Here is a 17,070-nt window from a genome sequence, read left to right as displayed (position 1 = left end):
CCACTGTACACTATTATTTATTAACTTTAACGAAAAGAAAAATATGTCCAAAAATGAAACATACACCAATCGAAAGATCTTATTGAACTGAACGAAGTGGTTTGCGTAATTGTAAAAGTTCATCGGTAGTTCTCGACAAAATGGAGAGAAACGAATTATTTTTCTAAACATGAAAACTAACGCTGTACAAGAACCATGTTAATACTGAAGTGAAACTCATGCTGCAGTAAGCCTTCATTAAGCTCTTTATTCTGACTCTAGCTGGACGACAATATAGTTAATGAAATATAACCTAAAATTGTCATCACTCTACAATTTCAATTTCCTTTTCACTAAATTAATGTCCGAAGTAAGTCTTATATTAGTTGATAAAACACGTTGAGGTGAAGGAAACAACACGCTTGCTGGTAAGTTGTCTTTTCGTAGCTTTCGAGAAAATCATCAAACCGAACTTCTGTGGCACTAAAAAGTATGTCGACGTTGACAATAATAATAATTGACAGTTGTATTTTTCTGCAAGAAATTGTTATTTATTTTTGTACTGTATATTATCAAAATACACTGTTAGCTAGCAGATTGTATCTATTGTTGTTTCTTTCCGTAACGGTGAAACATAGCGATTTTTTATGCAGGTACTTGTTGAAAGATGTTATAATTTAGTCATTGGTAAAATTAATTTTGGAATAAAACTCGTTATTTAAGGGAAAATAAAAACCATGTGAGTTATTTCTTTTTAAAAAATACTAACTAAAATGATAATTTCTGTTTTCTTCCTTTTTACAGCTGCTCACTCAACTTAAAATAAAAGAAATGCACAAGTTAGATATTTTATTACGGGAAATATATGAAGAATTCCAAGTTATTGAAGAAGATTTTAAGAAATACGAACGTATTTTTGAAGATTATGTTCAAGAAAACAGTCGATTAGCTACGGAAGCAATGAAAAGGTTTAGTATGAATTTGCATTGTATTTGTATGGGAAAATTAATTTATTGTATGGTCGGTAATAAAGCCAATATCCTAGCAGCTCTGCTTACGGGTTCCAGTGAGATTGGTGAAGTAGAACGTTACCAGGAGTCTCATTACATGTACGAGTTTATATCAATGAAATGCAAAACTTGCATTCCGCACGATAATTGGCATAGCACTTATAATTGCTTGTTCCAGCCTTTTGTGTTGCGCACTGCACTCCGCAAATTTGCTAAAACTGGTACGGAATGATACTGCAGTACTTGGAGACGCAGTCATTGAGAAACTGAATGGTGTTGACAACAATGCGTTCACCCAGTTTCGTGAGAACGGTTGTAAACTTGTAGTCAAAAGTACTGATATTAGCAACTTAAAGTTAATGAACTATAATACTGTAACCCATTTTAACCGTTATAGCGATAGGACTACTATTCACTTTAGAAATAGTGATTTTCGTTTTAACCGACTCTTTCGTTATCCGAACACGATTCGGTCCCATGGTGGTCGATTAACCGATAGTCTACTATATATATATATATATATATATATATATATATATATATATATATTGTAAAACTTTGTCTCATATATATAATACACATATATTAGTTCAGTAAGTGGCTAAAAATGTCTGCAGGATGCTGCTGACTTTTAATGTGTTGAATTTCAAAATTGTAAACCTCCAAGAATATTTTATAGCGACTAAATTTCCCGACTTTGTCCGGTTGGGTATTGAGTGAAGCCAAACATTTAGCATCTAGAAATAGTTTAAATTTTCTATTCAATAAGAAATATCGAAATTTTCAAAGAACATATATCAATGCATATAGTTCTTTCTGCCATGTTGAGGCCTTTCTCTCACTTTTGGTAAAACGTCGACTACAATAGGAAACAACACGTTCCTCATTAGTTTTAGGGTTGTAACATGCCAATATGCCGCCTGCGGAGGTTGACGATGCATCTGAATATGCTCGGATTTCCAATGATGTGTCGAAATGAAACAAAGATGGGGCCTGAATAATATCCATCTTAAGTTTCTCAAATAGCTCGTGGTGCTGAGCTGTTCATTTAAATTTTGAATTCTTGTCCAAAAGAATTTGAAAGGGTTCCACTTTTTCCGTAAAATCTTTAATATGTGCTCTCAAATAAGAGCATAGTCCCAAGAAACTTTTCAAGATCCGTTTAGAGTTTTTTTTTAAATAAATCGTATTTTTGGCAATTTTAGTTGATATTTTGATCTCATTTCAATTAACTGTGAATCCTAAAACTTCCAATTCCGAGAATCATACATGGGTTTTGTTCGGGTTTACTCTAAAATAGTGTTTTCTTAAACTTTTAAAGACCAATTCCAAGTCCGAAAGTTGTTGTTTCCAATTTTTGCTCCCTATAACAAGGTAATCCGCAAAGGCTGTTACGCGAGGTGGTAAACCCTCTAAAAGCATGCGTACAGCTATACTTAGGTCTGCCGCAGACGAGGTGTGTCCCATTACGCAGCGTTGAAATTTATTCGCCTTTCTAGTATGATTAAGCTTAATAGTCATGTAGTTTTGACTTTTAGGATGCAATAATAGTTGAAAATAACTAGACTTTATGTCAATAGTCGAAATGTGGTATTAGCCTCTAACGAGGAAACGGTCTTAAGTGTAAACAACCGATTTGGCTGCGGTCGGGATATATGTTACGGGAGACCAAAGTAGGAGACACGTATTTGGGCGTTTGGGCCCATACGCAGACATTTCCGAAATACGGGGCCCCACAGTGGCCCTACATGCTATAACTAGGAAGCGAATGACGTTACTTGTACACAACCGATTTGGCGGGGGTCCGTATATGTGTTACGGGAGACCAAAGTAGAAGACACGTATTTTGGCGTTTGGGCCCATACGCAGAAATTTCCGAAATACGGGGCCCCACAGTGGCCCTACATGCTATAACTAGGAAGCGAATGACGTTACTTGTACACAACCGATTTTGTTAGGGTCCGGATATGTGTTACGGGAGACCAAAGTAGAAGACACGTATTTTGTCGTTTGGGCCTATACGCAGAAATTTCCGAAATACGGGGCCCCAAATTGGCCCTACATGCTATAACTAGGATGCGAATGACGTTACTTGTACACAACCGATTTGGCTGGGATCCGGATATGGATATTATAAGCCCAAGTCGAAGACATGTAGTTTATCTTTCGACAAAACCTGACAGGGCGGCAAACTTTACTTCCGCCACTTTGCCCGGTTTCGACACATCCTAGCCATAGAAATACAAGCGAAAAACGCAAACATTCTTTCGCTCCGTTGACACCCTCTTGGTCAGCATATCCCCCTCGACGGCTCGTTCCAGCTGAACATCTGTTCAGACTTGCATGGGTACCACCTACGCCAACTTCATATCCTTATTGAAAATCTACCAATATCGGACCCTGTACATTCGACATTCCCTTTTGTGGGACCTAACAACAAACATAAGTTTCATACCTTTGGATATATTATAACATATTCCAACCCAGGCCAACATTCTGCACCAGTAACGCCATTCGCTTCCTAGTTATGGCATGTAGGGCCACTTTGGGGCCCCGTATTTCGGAAATTTCTGCGTATGGGCCCAAACGCCGAAATACGTGTCTCCTACTTTGGTCTCCTGTAACACATATCCGGACCCCATCCAAATCGGTTGTTTACACTTAAGACCGTTTCCTCGTAAGTACATGTAAATTGTCTTCTGTGGACTGGAATGGAATGCTCAAATACTGTGCAAATTTAATACAGGTCTGTAGATTCAAAATTAGGCGGAACTCTGAACTATTTGGTTTCCTCACTATGAGAAGTGGCGAGGAAAAGGAACTGTCACTAGTCTCTTTAATAATATTAGCCTCTAGAAGTTGTTTAACTTGTAAATCAATTTGTGGTCTTACTGCCAATGGAATGGGAGGTGATCTCTGATGAAAAGAGGCTCCTTTATCTATCCTTATCTTATGCACATAACCACAAAAGTAGCCTATGTCAGTTGGTGTATAAGAAAAGACATGCTTGTATCTAAAAAGTAGATCATGCACAGCTTTTTTGTTGACTCGTTAAAATTGGATTGATGTCGAATAACTTAACATCAAAAAGTGACTTGGTCTCTTCTAGCCTACTCTGAATTTCTTGTTCAGTTCTATAAAGTGTTTCGTCATTTTGTTCGCATTTTTGGTAATCACCCTGTAAATCTACTTCTTGAACATTCTCTTCAACATATGCAATTGGGGTATTCTTTACTAACGTTACCGGCCTACTAGTAGGATAACAATAAAGTGAAATTATTCTTAGGTACTTTAGTAGGCAACGTTTGAAGTCCGTATTTGTCCAGTAAATTTTCTAATGGAGAGATAAAAAAATACTCCTTATTCTTTTGCCGATTCTTGACATTAATTGATAAAAAGAAATGTGACCTGGCTGGTATGGTAACGTTTCGAGTAATAAATACATCAGCCGATTTGTACTGCTTTATTGCATGCATAGCGCTAGCAGATAATTTTTCTTGAGTGTTAACTTCAATTGGATACGGCGGAGGCCGTGGTTTCTTGTATACCGATAACATGTTATTCTCTAAGTCAATCTTGGTCTGTAGTCGATTTAGAATGTCTTCAGCGAATAAAGGCAAAAAATCTTCATGCTCTAAACTTCTGAAATAATGATAAAATGTTGTTCAGCCAATCCTGAACTTAATCAAAACTATATAGCGTAAATTTACGACGGAATTCTCAATTCCTTGTAGATTAGTTCTAAAAGGAATCAATTTTGTGTTTGGAGAAAGCAAATTTTTAGGCCATAGACTCAATGAACTGCCAGTGTCAATGATTACAGGATTTTTCTTTATTAATTGTTACATTAATTAATATTTTATGTTCCTGATTTAATATTTTAATGTTCTCCCTTCTATCTGATAACTGAGCCACTGCATAAAGTGATGTATTTCCCAATTTTTGTTGTTCACTTCTTTCCTGATTTTCGGCCCTCAGAATAAGTTCTTGAGAGGGGTTGTCCTGGGGACCACCTAGGCGTTTTCCTGCTGATTGTTCTTATACCATGTGCTGGAAGAATGACCTTTTTGTAGCATGTGCCGCATACTGTAACTGTTTCCGGCCTAGGATTACTATTATTATTTTTTGAATTGTTCTTCCCGTTTTTCTGCCGATTTTGATTACCATTATTTGCATTTTTCGACCTATAATTGTTACGGCCACTTCTCCTAAATTGTGAGTTCTTTATAGCATTTTGAGCTACTAGAAGAGATAGTTCAGCCATTTGATTTGCTAATTTAGTGAAGTCTAATGAATTATTTACACTAGAATTACTAGATACGCTAGGCGCGGGGGGTTCGGGAGGGAGATTCGGATTAGCAACTTGGGGGGAAGGATTTGGAGGTGATTGATTTTGTAATGCACCCTGTAGCTGTGGTGCTGAAGGTGTAGGAAAGATTGGGGCTGGTTGCTGGTATTGATTCCAATTAGATGTTGTATTACATAATGGATAAGTCAGTTGTTGTTGATGCACAGGGAAGGAAGCGCCTGCAACTGTTGATGGATTTATAATGCTGACAGGTGAATTCTGATTGCAGAGTGAATATATTGCCTGTTGTAACTCCACGTAATCACGCTTCTTTATTAGGTCATTTGCTTTCTCCAGAATATGTAAATGTGTTTCTAAGGCCTGAACAGTTGTAAATGTTTCTAACGCAATATTTTGTAAAAGTTTTTCTTTAAACCTAAGGATAAATAATTTATTTTCTGTCCCTCGGTGGCGTGAGACAGAACTTGTCTAATGACCCTCAATTTTCTGAGAAAATAAGCATCTACTGGCTCGTTTTCACCTTTTTGGACTGGAAAAATTTCAAATTCCGCCCGTTATCCCGGTAATTTTGGTCTACTCAAGTCAACTAATTTATCTTTTAATTGTTCGTAATTAAGCGCATCTAACTGGTTCTGTGCCTTTAACTGTAGGACTAAATCAAGTGCTACGTCTTGTAAGTACATAGGTAATAGTTCTTTCTTTTTCTGTTCATTCCACGAATGCAACAATGCAAGATGGTCGAAAAGCATAAAAAATCTATCAGGATCCTCCTAATGTGTCCCGAATACTTAGTGAGGTGTGGTATATTAAAAGAAGGGAGTGAATTCTGCTCCATATTTGTACCGTCCTCCGGGAAAGTGTTCTTTCCTGTTCTAGGTTGAGGCATGCACTAAATAAAGTCAAATCCGATTCACTAATTGTACACTTAAGAAAATCACATACCTTTAAAAAGAGTTCACTTTGAAGTTAATAAAACTACTGCCCGGTAGGGGAGTATTCAGACAAAAACTGAGACGGTCAAAGCCTCTACCATGTAAAATTTTGTCTCATGTAGGTTGTAGGTAGAGCATTTAATAAAAATAGCGTCCGGAATCGACTCCCACTACCAGTTTTATTATTAAACTTCCACTATAAAAATATTTTCACAAAACACTATACAAAATAATCTCTCTAATATGAAAGGTTAGAAATAGGTAGTCTTTGACCGTAAGGTCGCACACAGGATCACCACAGAGACCCGTAGCAGGCTAAACAGAGGGGAATTAAGGAACCAATGCTCCGTGCTAAGCAGAGGCGGGTTAAGTGGCCAACAGAGCCCCGTAGCAGGCTAAGCGGCTGAGGTTAGGATTCCCAGACAGAGCCCCGTAGCAGGCTAGGCCAGGAGATAGGATAAGCGTAGTCCCGTAGCAGACTAGAGGTCTGGAGTTAGGTTACTCCAAAAGTCCCGTAGCAGACTAGAGGAGGGTCACCAGAAAACTGGTATCGAGTTGTCTTCGTCCATCCAATTTATAGGGTCCTTTGGATGGCGGTGGCGGTGGCGCTGCTGCTCCGATGTCGTCTTCTACTCCGTGGGAGGGGCCAGAAGCCGTCGTCTGCATGTGACTGTAGATCCATCTGGTGGAAAATCCTCTTGCCGGACCGGTGTTTGTAAACAGTGATGCGTGGAATTGTTTGTTTACATCACATAGGATAATACTATATATATATATATATATATATATATATATATATATATATATATAGAGAGAGAGAGAGAGAGAGAGAGAGAGAGAGAGAGAGAGAACGAAAGAAAGAAAGAGAGAGTAGGCCTATATGCTAGTCAGCTTGTTGAATTCAGAATAGTCTTGTCTCAACCAGGACTAACTATAGTATACAATATTTATCATGTATGTAAAATTCACTTGTATTATCTGGATACGGCCACACTGCCAGAATCGTATGAAAGGTAGGTAGCAGTCCGATTTTCTAGGAGCGCGAGCAATGAAAATGAGGACTGGATTATGTACACATTTTTTCGCTAATAATATAATTATGTTGTAGATGGAGGAAAGATTAAGAGGTCATAATTCTTTAAATATCTGTCTCCACTCTCTCCAAGGAGTTATTTCATTATAAGAATACACATGGATGTATAGAAATAAAAGAAGGTGGAAACAACACAGCCTGATATATAATACTCTATCTATCCACAGTAAAATGAACTACACAGTAAGAGTAAATTAAAACTACAATACAGAAATAAGCTACTGCAAACATTATCATTACCAACTTTATTACAAGAAACGTTAATCATGTTCATGCATTAAAAAATGGCTGTTAATTCAATGTATTGACTCCACGTTACCCGATTTATATTAAATTTGATACAATCACGGTGCAACTTTATTGCATTTTTGAGTAAAGCGTGAAAATGGTCATCGGTAAACTAATTACCTCACATGATGAGAAGCAATTGTAATTAACACACCATTCGTGTTTTTATATGCAGTTGTCCAACAACTACTTTTACAAAAAAAAAATTATTTCTTATTAGACAGACAGAATTCTTACGATTGATAATATGATATGGCATAAATTATTATAAGTGATTACGAGGAAAGAAATATAGTCAGCGACGAAGAGGAACATAATGAATATAGAAACAACAGATAGCAGCACTTACACTCATATAAATGTCCAGAAAATATATACGCTTATAAAACTACTTTTGTGAAACATTACAGGAAATATATAGCAATATGTTGTGCGTAACTTAGTATGAATGTCAAATTCACCTCGTAAAGTTTTGCTCATAGCAAAAAATAAAAACTAATACAAATTCTCAATTTCAGTTGAGTCGTCCAGTTCCAAGACGGCTCTTGTCCATTTACAGAAAATCACATTCTCACAGGTCGATAGCGATATCGACCACATCAGCTGTGACGTACTAAACGTCAGCACGGCTGCTTTTTGTACTCCTGTCCTCGATCCTGGGACTTGATCGACAGATATTCGCTGAGCAACAGCTATCAGACTCATCTCAGCCAAGGGTAACTCGTTGCGACACGTTTAGACTGGGGCATTTCCTCAACTAAGCCACTATCCGAATGGGTGGCTTCTACCTGCTTACCTTACCTCATTAGTTATTTTGTGTGCTCGTCATCATCATGGCTACTGGACCTAACGCTTCTAATCTTTGCTTGGGCCCCTCCGCACCGTCTGCATCTGCCGACCAGCGAAGGGAGAGCTCTAAACGCACAACACGTAATGAAGTTCATCCGAATCAGCCTCAGTCATCTAAACCAAAACGCCGTCACACCCTCAGCGACTCATCTACTGCATCTGATTCATCTCATCACATGGACGCTGAAACTTCTTTCACTTCTGTTAAACCAGTCATTTATACCTTTCTTCTTACCAACTATGGTTCTCAGTATCTTGATCTCAAGAAGCTGTATCATCGCATTGTCAAATACATACCTCGCACGAGCATCGCACAAATCATCTACACACAGAAAGGCATAGTAATTAAAACGTCAGACGACAAATTTGCATCCACCCTCCGCAATACTTATTCCTTTGAAATCTTTGGTAAAAACGCTTCTATCTCTAAACTTAACACTCCATCAGCCAAGCAACCAACGCCACCACGCAAACAACCTGCTTTGTCATTTGTCATCCGAGGAGTTGATCCGTCCTTTACAGACGAAGAAATCAGCCAGGAGCTTCAGCTTGATGGACATTCTATCATTAAATGTATCAGTATCAAAAACACACAAGGAAACACCTACATGGTCCGTGTTTTAACCAATTCTCACGACACCATAAACTCTCTTCTCTCAAATGGCGCCTTCATTTACCGCAAACGTCATCGTGTCGAGCCTTCTCGTTCTCCTGCTCCACTTCCTATGCGGTGTGAAAAGTGCCAAGTATATAACGATCATCCGACCGGCGCATGTCCAGACCAACTCAAATGTGGATTCTGCACTGGCCCTCATAGCACCCGCAATTGTTCTAACCTGAAAGAAACTCCTAAATGTTCCACCTGTAATGAAACTGAACATCCTACTTACAGTTACAAATGCAAGGCTAAACCTACTGCGGATCCATTCAAGCCAGAATTAACGGTACCATTAAAACCGCATATCATTCAATCAGCTTCTGTTCAAGATATTTGTCAACCAATTACAATCACCCAATTCTTGTCTTTTCTTACTGTTACTCTACAAGACATTCATCCGCTACTTCGCAACCATATTCTGTGCCAAGTCCAACAAACTGCCAAAGCCATACTTAACATCAACTTTACAGCTACTTACTCTAGCCAAACTATTTACTTTCATTCAGATCCGTTGCAAACAGAAGTTTAAGACTCTCTCCGACAACATCTGGTTTCTTAATATCGTTATGGACATTACTTTTCTCTTTTTGAACATTCGTTCTTTACCTCAACATAAAATCTTATTTGAACAGCTCCTCTTTGAAAAACATGTTGCGTGTTTTGTTTTGAACGAGACACATCCTAAGGCCCGCACCCACGTACACCTGCCAAATTATACTATGCTTCGACACGATAACTTGATACCAGCGAGGAGGGCAAGTGGTGGGGTCGCCATAGGATTTTCACCATCTCTTCCTTTTCGCCGCACTACTCTTCCCATAACTCCACTACCCGAACATCTAGTTACTACTTTATATTTCAAACAGCTCAACAGCACTGTTGCGACCATCTACATCTGTTTTGGACATCCTCTTCCATATCAGTTTATTCAGTACATTTCAGATAACTATCGTACTTACATCATTCTAGCGGATCTGAATTTTCACAGTCGCACTCCTCGCCAGCAACAGGATTTCCGCAATTACCTTATAACGCATACTTCAGGCCACTTTCTTCCGATACCTAAGCCTACAAGACCTTGTAGTAATACAACACCAGATGTTATCACTTCTCTCAACCTACAGACTCGGTGCAACCTAGCTGTCCTGGATCCTCTTGCAAGTGACCATGTGCCAATCCTTCTGACCATTACAACCCCACGTTCTGCTTCTCGCACTACTCCTCCATCCCCACGCTCTTATCTTCTGTTCGACAAAGCAAACTGGAATGGTTACCGCACCTTACTTCAACATCAATTAGAAAATGTCCCGGATCACGCATCAGAAGATGACCTTTATATCGCATTAGATACTATTACAGCTTCCATCCACACTGCCTCTGCCCAACATATTCCGCATCGCACCGCTCATGCTTATAAACCTGCTCTTCCTCCTCAGTATCTTACACTTATCAAACGTTCCCGGGCACATTATCGAGACTTCACTCACACTGGTAACCTTGAGTCCCTCCGTCTCCACCGTCAGTATCAACGTACTGTTCACAACTACCTCGTTGCTTAAAAACGTCGTCGTTGGATCGCTAGCTGCAATGATCTTTCCACCATCACCCATCCTACCAGGTACTGGAAGCGATTCCACCAACTCGCTGGCCGATCATCTCGTACACCGTACCCTCTCTTAGCTGGAGACGAAGCTCTCGCTGACGATACTGCTAAAGCAAACGCCTTTGCTGATTATCTTCAAGGCATTTTCACTCCTCTTGCACCTGACCCATCAATACGCCGTCATCCAGCAGAAAATCTCAATCTTTCTTCACCCGATCTACAACCCAATTCCAACCACCATTTACCTGCAAATAGTTATCTTACTGCTCTTATTACGGTCGAAGATATCCGCAGTACAGTCGCCAGAAAACGTCAGACGGCTCCAGGTGCTGATCGTATTTCTTACCGACATATCAAAAAGGCTCCCTATGTTCTTCTCCATTTACTTGCAGTTATTTATACATTTATTTTGCGCACAGCCTACATTCCGAGTCACTGGAAATCATCGATCACTCTAATGTTCCCAAAACCAAACAAACCTCCACATGATGTCTCTTCTTACCGGCCTATTCAGCTCACTCTTGTATTCAGCAAAATTCTGGAACGCATTCTTGTCACACGTCTACATCGTCATCTTTCCGCTCATAATCTTCTTCCTCTTCCACAAGCAGGCTTTCGACCTTCTTATAGTATCAATGATCAGCTTATGCGCCTTACCACCCATATCACAATGCAGTTCAACATATCCAAACCTTCCTGCCTTGTCTTATTCGATTTGGAAAAAGCTTTTGATAAGGTGTGGCATCTTGGTCTTGTGTACAAACTCTTCTCTAACCGCCTTCCTCTGTGTTACATCCGTTTCATCTTCCACTTTCTTTCTTGCCGCCTTAGTTATATATCTATCAACAACCACCTCTCGCACCCTATATTTCTGCATTCTGGTGTTCCTCAAGGTTCCTCACTATCTCCGTTATTATATCTATGGTATGTGGCCGACTTTCCTATTTTGCCTAGAAATATCAGTTTATATCAATTTGCAGATGACACAGCCTTTCTCGCCACAGCCAACACTATCCAAGAGATAAATCGAACTCTGCAGATTGCTATTGACACATTTCTCTCATGGTGCAAACACTGGCGACTGACCTTAAATGCTGCTAAAACACAAACCATTATCTTTCTTCCTCCAAACAAACGCTCTCGCGTGTATCGCAACCCTGCTAACTTTCATGTTCATGTCGACACCGTTCCTCTTCAGCCTCAAAACACCGTCACTTATCTAGGTATAGTTTTTGACAGACATCTTAAATGTACTGCTCATCTCAGGTCCATCTGTGCCAAAGCCTATAATCGCCTCAACCTTTTACGCCGTATCACTGGTACTACCTGAGGATTGAACACCCATACCCTATTAACCACCTACAAAGTTTTTCTCCGCCCAGTTCTCACCTTCGGTTTTACAGCCTGGATAGCCGCAGCTCCCTCATTTTATACCAGACTTCAAATTCTTGAACGGCACGCCCTCCGATTAGCTTTCCGTATCCGCCTTCCCAGCCCAACTCATGAACTCTATGATCGCACCCCATTTCCCCATATACTCTATCACCTTGAAACCCTACGCCTCCGCTATATTTCAAATCGCTTTCAAACTCATTATCCCCTACTTCTAGACACGATGCATCACTTTGCTTTACACCCGACCGATGTCCTTCTCCGTCATAGCCCTCTTTCGCTCCTCTTTACCTTGTACCACTTCTCCTTACCACCTGACAGTCCTGACCATCTTTTCATCACAGACTACATCACTGACACTAGATGCTTTAAGATCCTAATATTTTTAAATATTTTACTTGTGCCCACCTGCTCATGGTGAAATGCTGTGAGGCTTACGCCTTATTCATAACCCTTACTCTTGTGCGCTGCATATGGCGGAGATATGGTTTTAACTGGTGTGGATGCACACATATTTGTCACCCTCGATTTTTTTCATCTAGCTGATCATAATTAAGATTTATTTTTGCATTAGTTTGTTCGCAGCCCACCGTTAGAATTTGTTGAAATTCTATTTGTTTTACCACCCTCCCTCCACCCTCTCAATTTGTTGTGTTATTTTATTTTTATGTGCATTTGTAAACTACTATTTAGAGATACTTAGAGAAAATGGTGAATTCTAGCATTATGGCACAAGCTCGACTTACGTCTCTAGATTCGATTTTGCGCCCCACATTTTTTCACGGTAAGTATGGGGAAGACGTTAAGCGTTTTTTTTTTTTTTTTGAGTATTTTGAATCTTACTGTGTCATTTACGTGTTTAACGTAGTGAAAAAGCGTCATTTGCTGCCACATCTATTACGGGACGGGGCCTTGGCGTGGCTTTTAGCATTAACTAGGACAGACGAATTTGCGAACTTATCGCATGCAGACATAAAGAGATGTATGATTACATTATTTGGAGGTTTTGTAGTTAAGAAGGTTACGGAACACACCATTTGCTCTAGAGATCAAAAAGATGGGGAATCCATTATGACATATATTTATGAGAAGCTAGATCTCATACTTAGTTTCGATAAAGCCATGCCTATACAGCAATAAATCAATTTCCTAGTTGAAGGATTATTGCCTCAGTACTTTAAGCTCACATGCAAAAAGTCGTTTTCTTCCGTTGATGCGTCGTGTGAATTTTTATTACAAGAACAGTCAGCTGAGTTAATTGTGAATTATAAGACGCTTATTAAAGCTAAGTCGAAAGAACTCATCTTGCAGTACAGCACACCGGAATTTATCGCTAAGATAGCCGATGTTTCATTGCGCAATAATTCTCATGCTTCATTTCCTCTCAAAGAACAACAGGAGAGAAAAGAAATGCTTGCAGGTTTGCTTCATGATATCTTATCCGTTGGGAAAGAATGCGGTAATCAACAGTCTGTAGATTCTACCCCGCTTCATCAACAGAAATGTAACGCTGTTTCTTCTTTTTGTTCCTCTGAATGTAAGAGTGACATGAATAATAATAATAACATGCATGATACAAACGAACCCAGGATCCTTTGATTACAAGGCGGCACGTGATATTATTCATCCGTTGTGGCCAATGTGTACATCCCTAAACAATGAGTTTTCTCTTTACCTGCAATTTGTTTTCGCTGTCCCTGTGATAATCTCATATGTCCATATATCAAAGAGGAAATGAGGAGGTGAAAGAGGGATTACTTTCAGTGTAGCTTGTGTTGTTGTTCTCAGACATGTCCGTCTGCTCCTGATTCTTCAATGACACTCTCACCATTGTTATTGCCTGACAATACCATGTGTCGTATTTCCTATTACTAACTACAACGTCAAACACATGGCCAAGAAACTTTCAATATTGGTCATCACAATGAGCAGGTGTCTTTTTAGAAATGTCCATAATTTTCCTTGCGTTCCTCTCATTGTATGATATATTTTCATTCCCTCAACTCTTTTCATATTTCTTTAATTATTCGCCTCCTTTAGCCTAAAAGTCAACATTGTGGAATGATAATTTGTTTCAAACAAATTTGAAAAGAAAAGTTACTAACTCTTCTTGAGATAGCTACCTTCTTAACACGTCTATTCCCTCTCTTTGTAACATAATCAGTATTATAGCTTTTATTCATCAGCTTCCATATGTTGTTAACAATCTGTTGTTCATTACGTGGCAGGCGGAAAATGTGTAAATGGTAACTCAGTGAAAGTGTACACATGTACGGCAAGGGGTTCCACTTCAGATCTACGACCAAGTAAGTTTGTGATTAAGAACATTGTATCTATTGTTCTTTTCGTTTTTCTTTTTTCTTTTTTGCGAGAGATAAGCGTATTTTCTCGGAAATCCTCATTGGACCAATTCTTCCAAAATCATTACGTATTATTATTTTTGTCCTTTAGTACACAGATCATGACTGTGGGTTACGAACCTGCAGATTTAATGATATTATATAATCCCCTTTTATCCGCTACATCTATCCTCAACTGTAGTTATGGAACCACGCACAACACACCAAAAAACCCTTCGCCATCTTGATTTTGTACAAAATATTAACCGTCTTTCAAATAATTTTTGTTACTTGTTGGTACGTTGTTCTATCTGTTATGAATCGGACCCAAATGTCCTAACGGAATATCCGGGATCCCCACTTCCTGTGAGGGACTCCCCTCCGCCGCTACTGAACGATTCAGAATCACGCATTTTTGGATAGAGCAAATTATAAGTCTAAGATAATGACAAGCCGCCTCAGCTCAAAAGCTAATAGGTTTGGAGATATTCGCCCCCAAAGTGCATTTTTCCACGTTTTAGATAGTCTTAGCTCTGAAATTATGCACTTTTGACCATGGGTCCATATGAAGTTTTTTTTCCTTCTTTTGATGTGAGGAACCACCTGTTTCAGTGTGTCGGTGTAGTTAAGTAATACCTTGTGTATATGTAATGCGTTCCACGAGTAACACTAAGACCAATCTCCTGAAGAAACAACTCAGATACAAACCTTTTGCAACCTTCAAGGGACATAAAAGACCTGATAAACAGAATCCCCCATGAGGAGCACAAGGGGGTTACGGAAGAAACTCCAAAATTTTAAATAGCAATCCCCATCGTGTAGAACTTCTTTTGAAGGTAATCTTGTGTAGAGACAGGTTCTTGAAACTGCATATCGCTAGTGTATCCTTAGCCAACATAACGACATCCGTAAAGCAGGGTCGAAGAATCAATGGAAAGCTGTATGCAGAGACAAATATGGATATTATGACAATATGGCCTTGTGTCCATCTTGAATAAATAAAAACACAGCTTTCTTAGCCAGCCTTCTAAGAAAGCTATGTTCTTATTTATTCAAGACAAATATGGTACCGTTTAGGACGAACAACATTAATGCAGAAGATGTTCTAAGTGTGCGCCGCCCACATTCTGGCAGTAATGTAAACGTTGGACGAACTATTCTCAAACACTGGTAAAAGTCATTACCGGTATGAAATGAGAGACATGAATTCTGCGTTGGCATAACTCCGCAATGCTGTTAGTTGTGTGCGGAACCCCATAGTCATCAAATAGCCCCAGAGGAAAAAGTCGGGTGGAGTAAGATTTGGCAAAAGTACTGGACATTAAATGGTGCCACAACGACGAATTCATCGTCACGGAAACACGCCGTCTAAATAGTCAATCACAAGGCGATGAAAATGTGCTGGATAGCAGTCATGCTGAAAAGCAGTCGGAATCTCTCCACGTTTTTGCGTATTCTCTTCCACTGCCTCCACAATCAACGGTACATTGTTTGCTAGTGGTCTAATACTCTCACGCTTAGTTGCATGCATGGAGAGCATGCCAGCGACCGTTCGGTCTATTTGATGGACGTGTTCCGCCAAACAAGGCACCCCGTCCGTAGTTCCTCGATATTGGATTGTATCCTCGTGCACGTGGTGCACCGTCAGAATTTGTCCCCTAAACCTAACTCGCCTAAGCGATGTAACCCCCATTCTCTGAGGGAGTGGGATACGCCCACTGCGCGGCCAGACCGAAGTCCTGAGTGCCTACCAGTTGATCTACTGGTTGAGGCAGACTACTAGCGAGCACGTCCTACCATGCTCTACAGGCAAGGCGCCCGAGCGTTATAAGGCAAGCTCACCTCTCGCCCGTGTTCACCGTTGCCCAGATTCCTGGGATTGGCTCCCACTAGCTACCGAAACCCACGGTATGACCACAGCCCAGCAGAGTCCAACCTAAATCCGGGGCCCCAGGCAAACCCGGGCCTGCCTACCTCTATCGTTCAACTGGATGCCTTACACATTGTAGAGGTACCACGCACACGTCGAGATATTCCCGTATCTCGTCCCGGACCCAATGGTAAGTGTCAAGTCACCATTTGAGTTTGGTACCGGCCCATATCCTACAGAGTTGCCTCCCTTTAGCGGGATCAGAACCATTACCCAGGTTCCTGGGATCGGCCCCTCCTCCACCTCCGTTTGGCCTCCCGGCAGCCGTGAATTCTACACTCCCTTCGGTAGGGTCGTCCAAGCAATACGGGACTTCCTCTAATTACGGTAGAGGTTCACCGTACATTACCAGAGCCAATGACTGATGTAGACCGTTTGCTCAAGGCATTCATTGTCATTTGGGAGCCGTGTCTCCTTTGGTAGGCCCGCCCAAAGGTTACGGGGCTACTTATCTTTAACGTGCTTAGGTATCACGTACACATTGTAGCTAAGCTACTTGTCCGAATCCCAATGGTATGTGTAAGCCACCATTAGAAGGGACACCCACACACTTCCTTCGGTACGGTCGTTCAAACAATACGGAACTACCTCTTCTTATTTGAGAGGTCAACCGTACATTACCAGACCCAATGGTTGATGTAGACTGTCTACCTTTAAATACAATGGCCATTTGGGAGCGGCGGCTTCC

General features: G+C 40.2%; 1 protein-coding gene across 4 annotated transcripts in view; it reads left to right on the top strand.

Annotated features, from left to right (window-relative positions):
• LOC145688259 (cilia- and flagella-associated protein 100-like) overlaps positions 1-17,070 on the top strand; it is a 288,731-nt gene that overhangs the window by 170,323 nt on the left and 101,338 nt on the right. For all 4 annotated transcript variants that reach the window (XM_081762229.1, XM_081762227.1, XM_081762228.1 and 1 more), the window contains one exon: positions 784-947. In XM_081762229.1, the coding sequence (XP_081618355.1) occupies positions 784-947 (164 nt within the window). The remainder of the gene's footprint in view (positions 1-783; positions 948-17,070) is intronic.

Source organism: Thermobia domestica, chromosome 6, assembly GCF_964235325.1.
Source record: "Thermobia domestica chromosome 6, izTheDome1.hap1.1, whole genome shotgun sequence".
Taxonomy (NCBI): Eukaryota; Metazoa; Arthropoda; class Insecta; order Zygentoma; family Lepismatidae; genus Thermobia; species Thermobia domestica.
The sequence above is the reverse complement of the archived record's forward strand: the minus strand, read 5'-3'. Positions and strand labels throughout refer to the sequence as shown.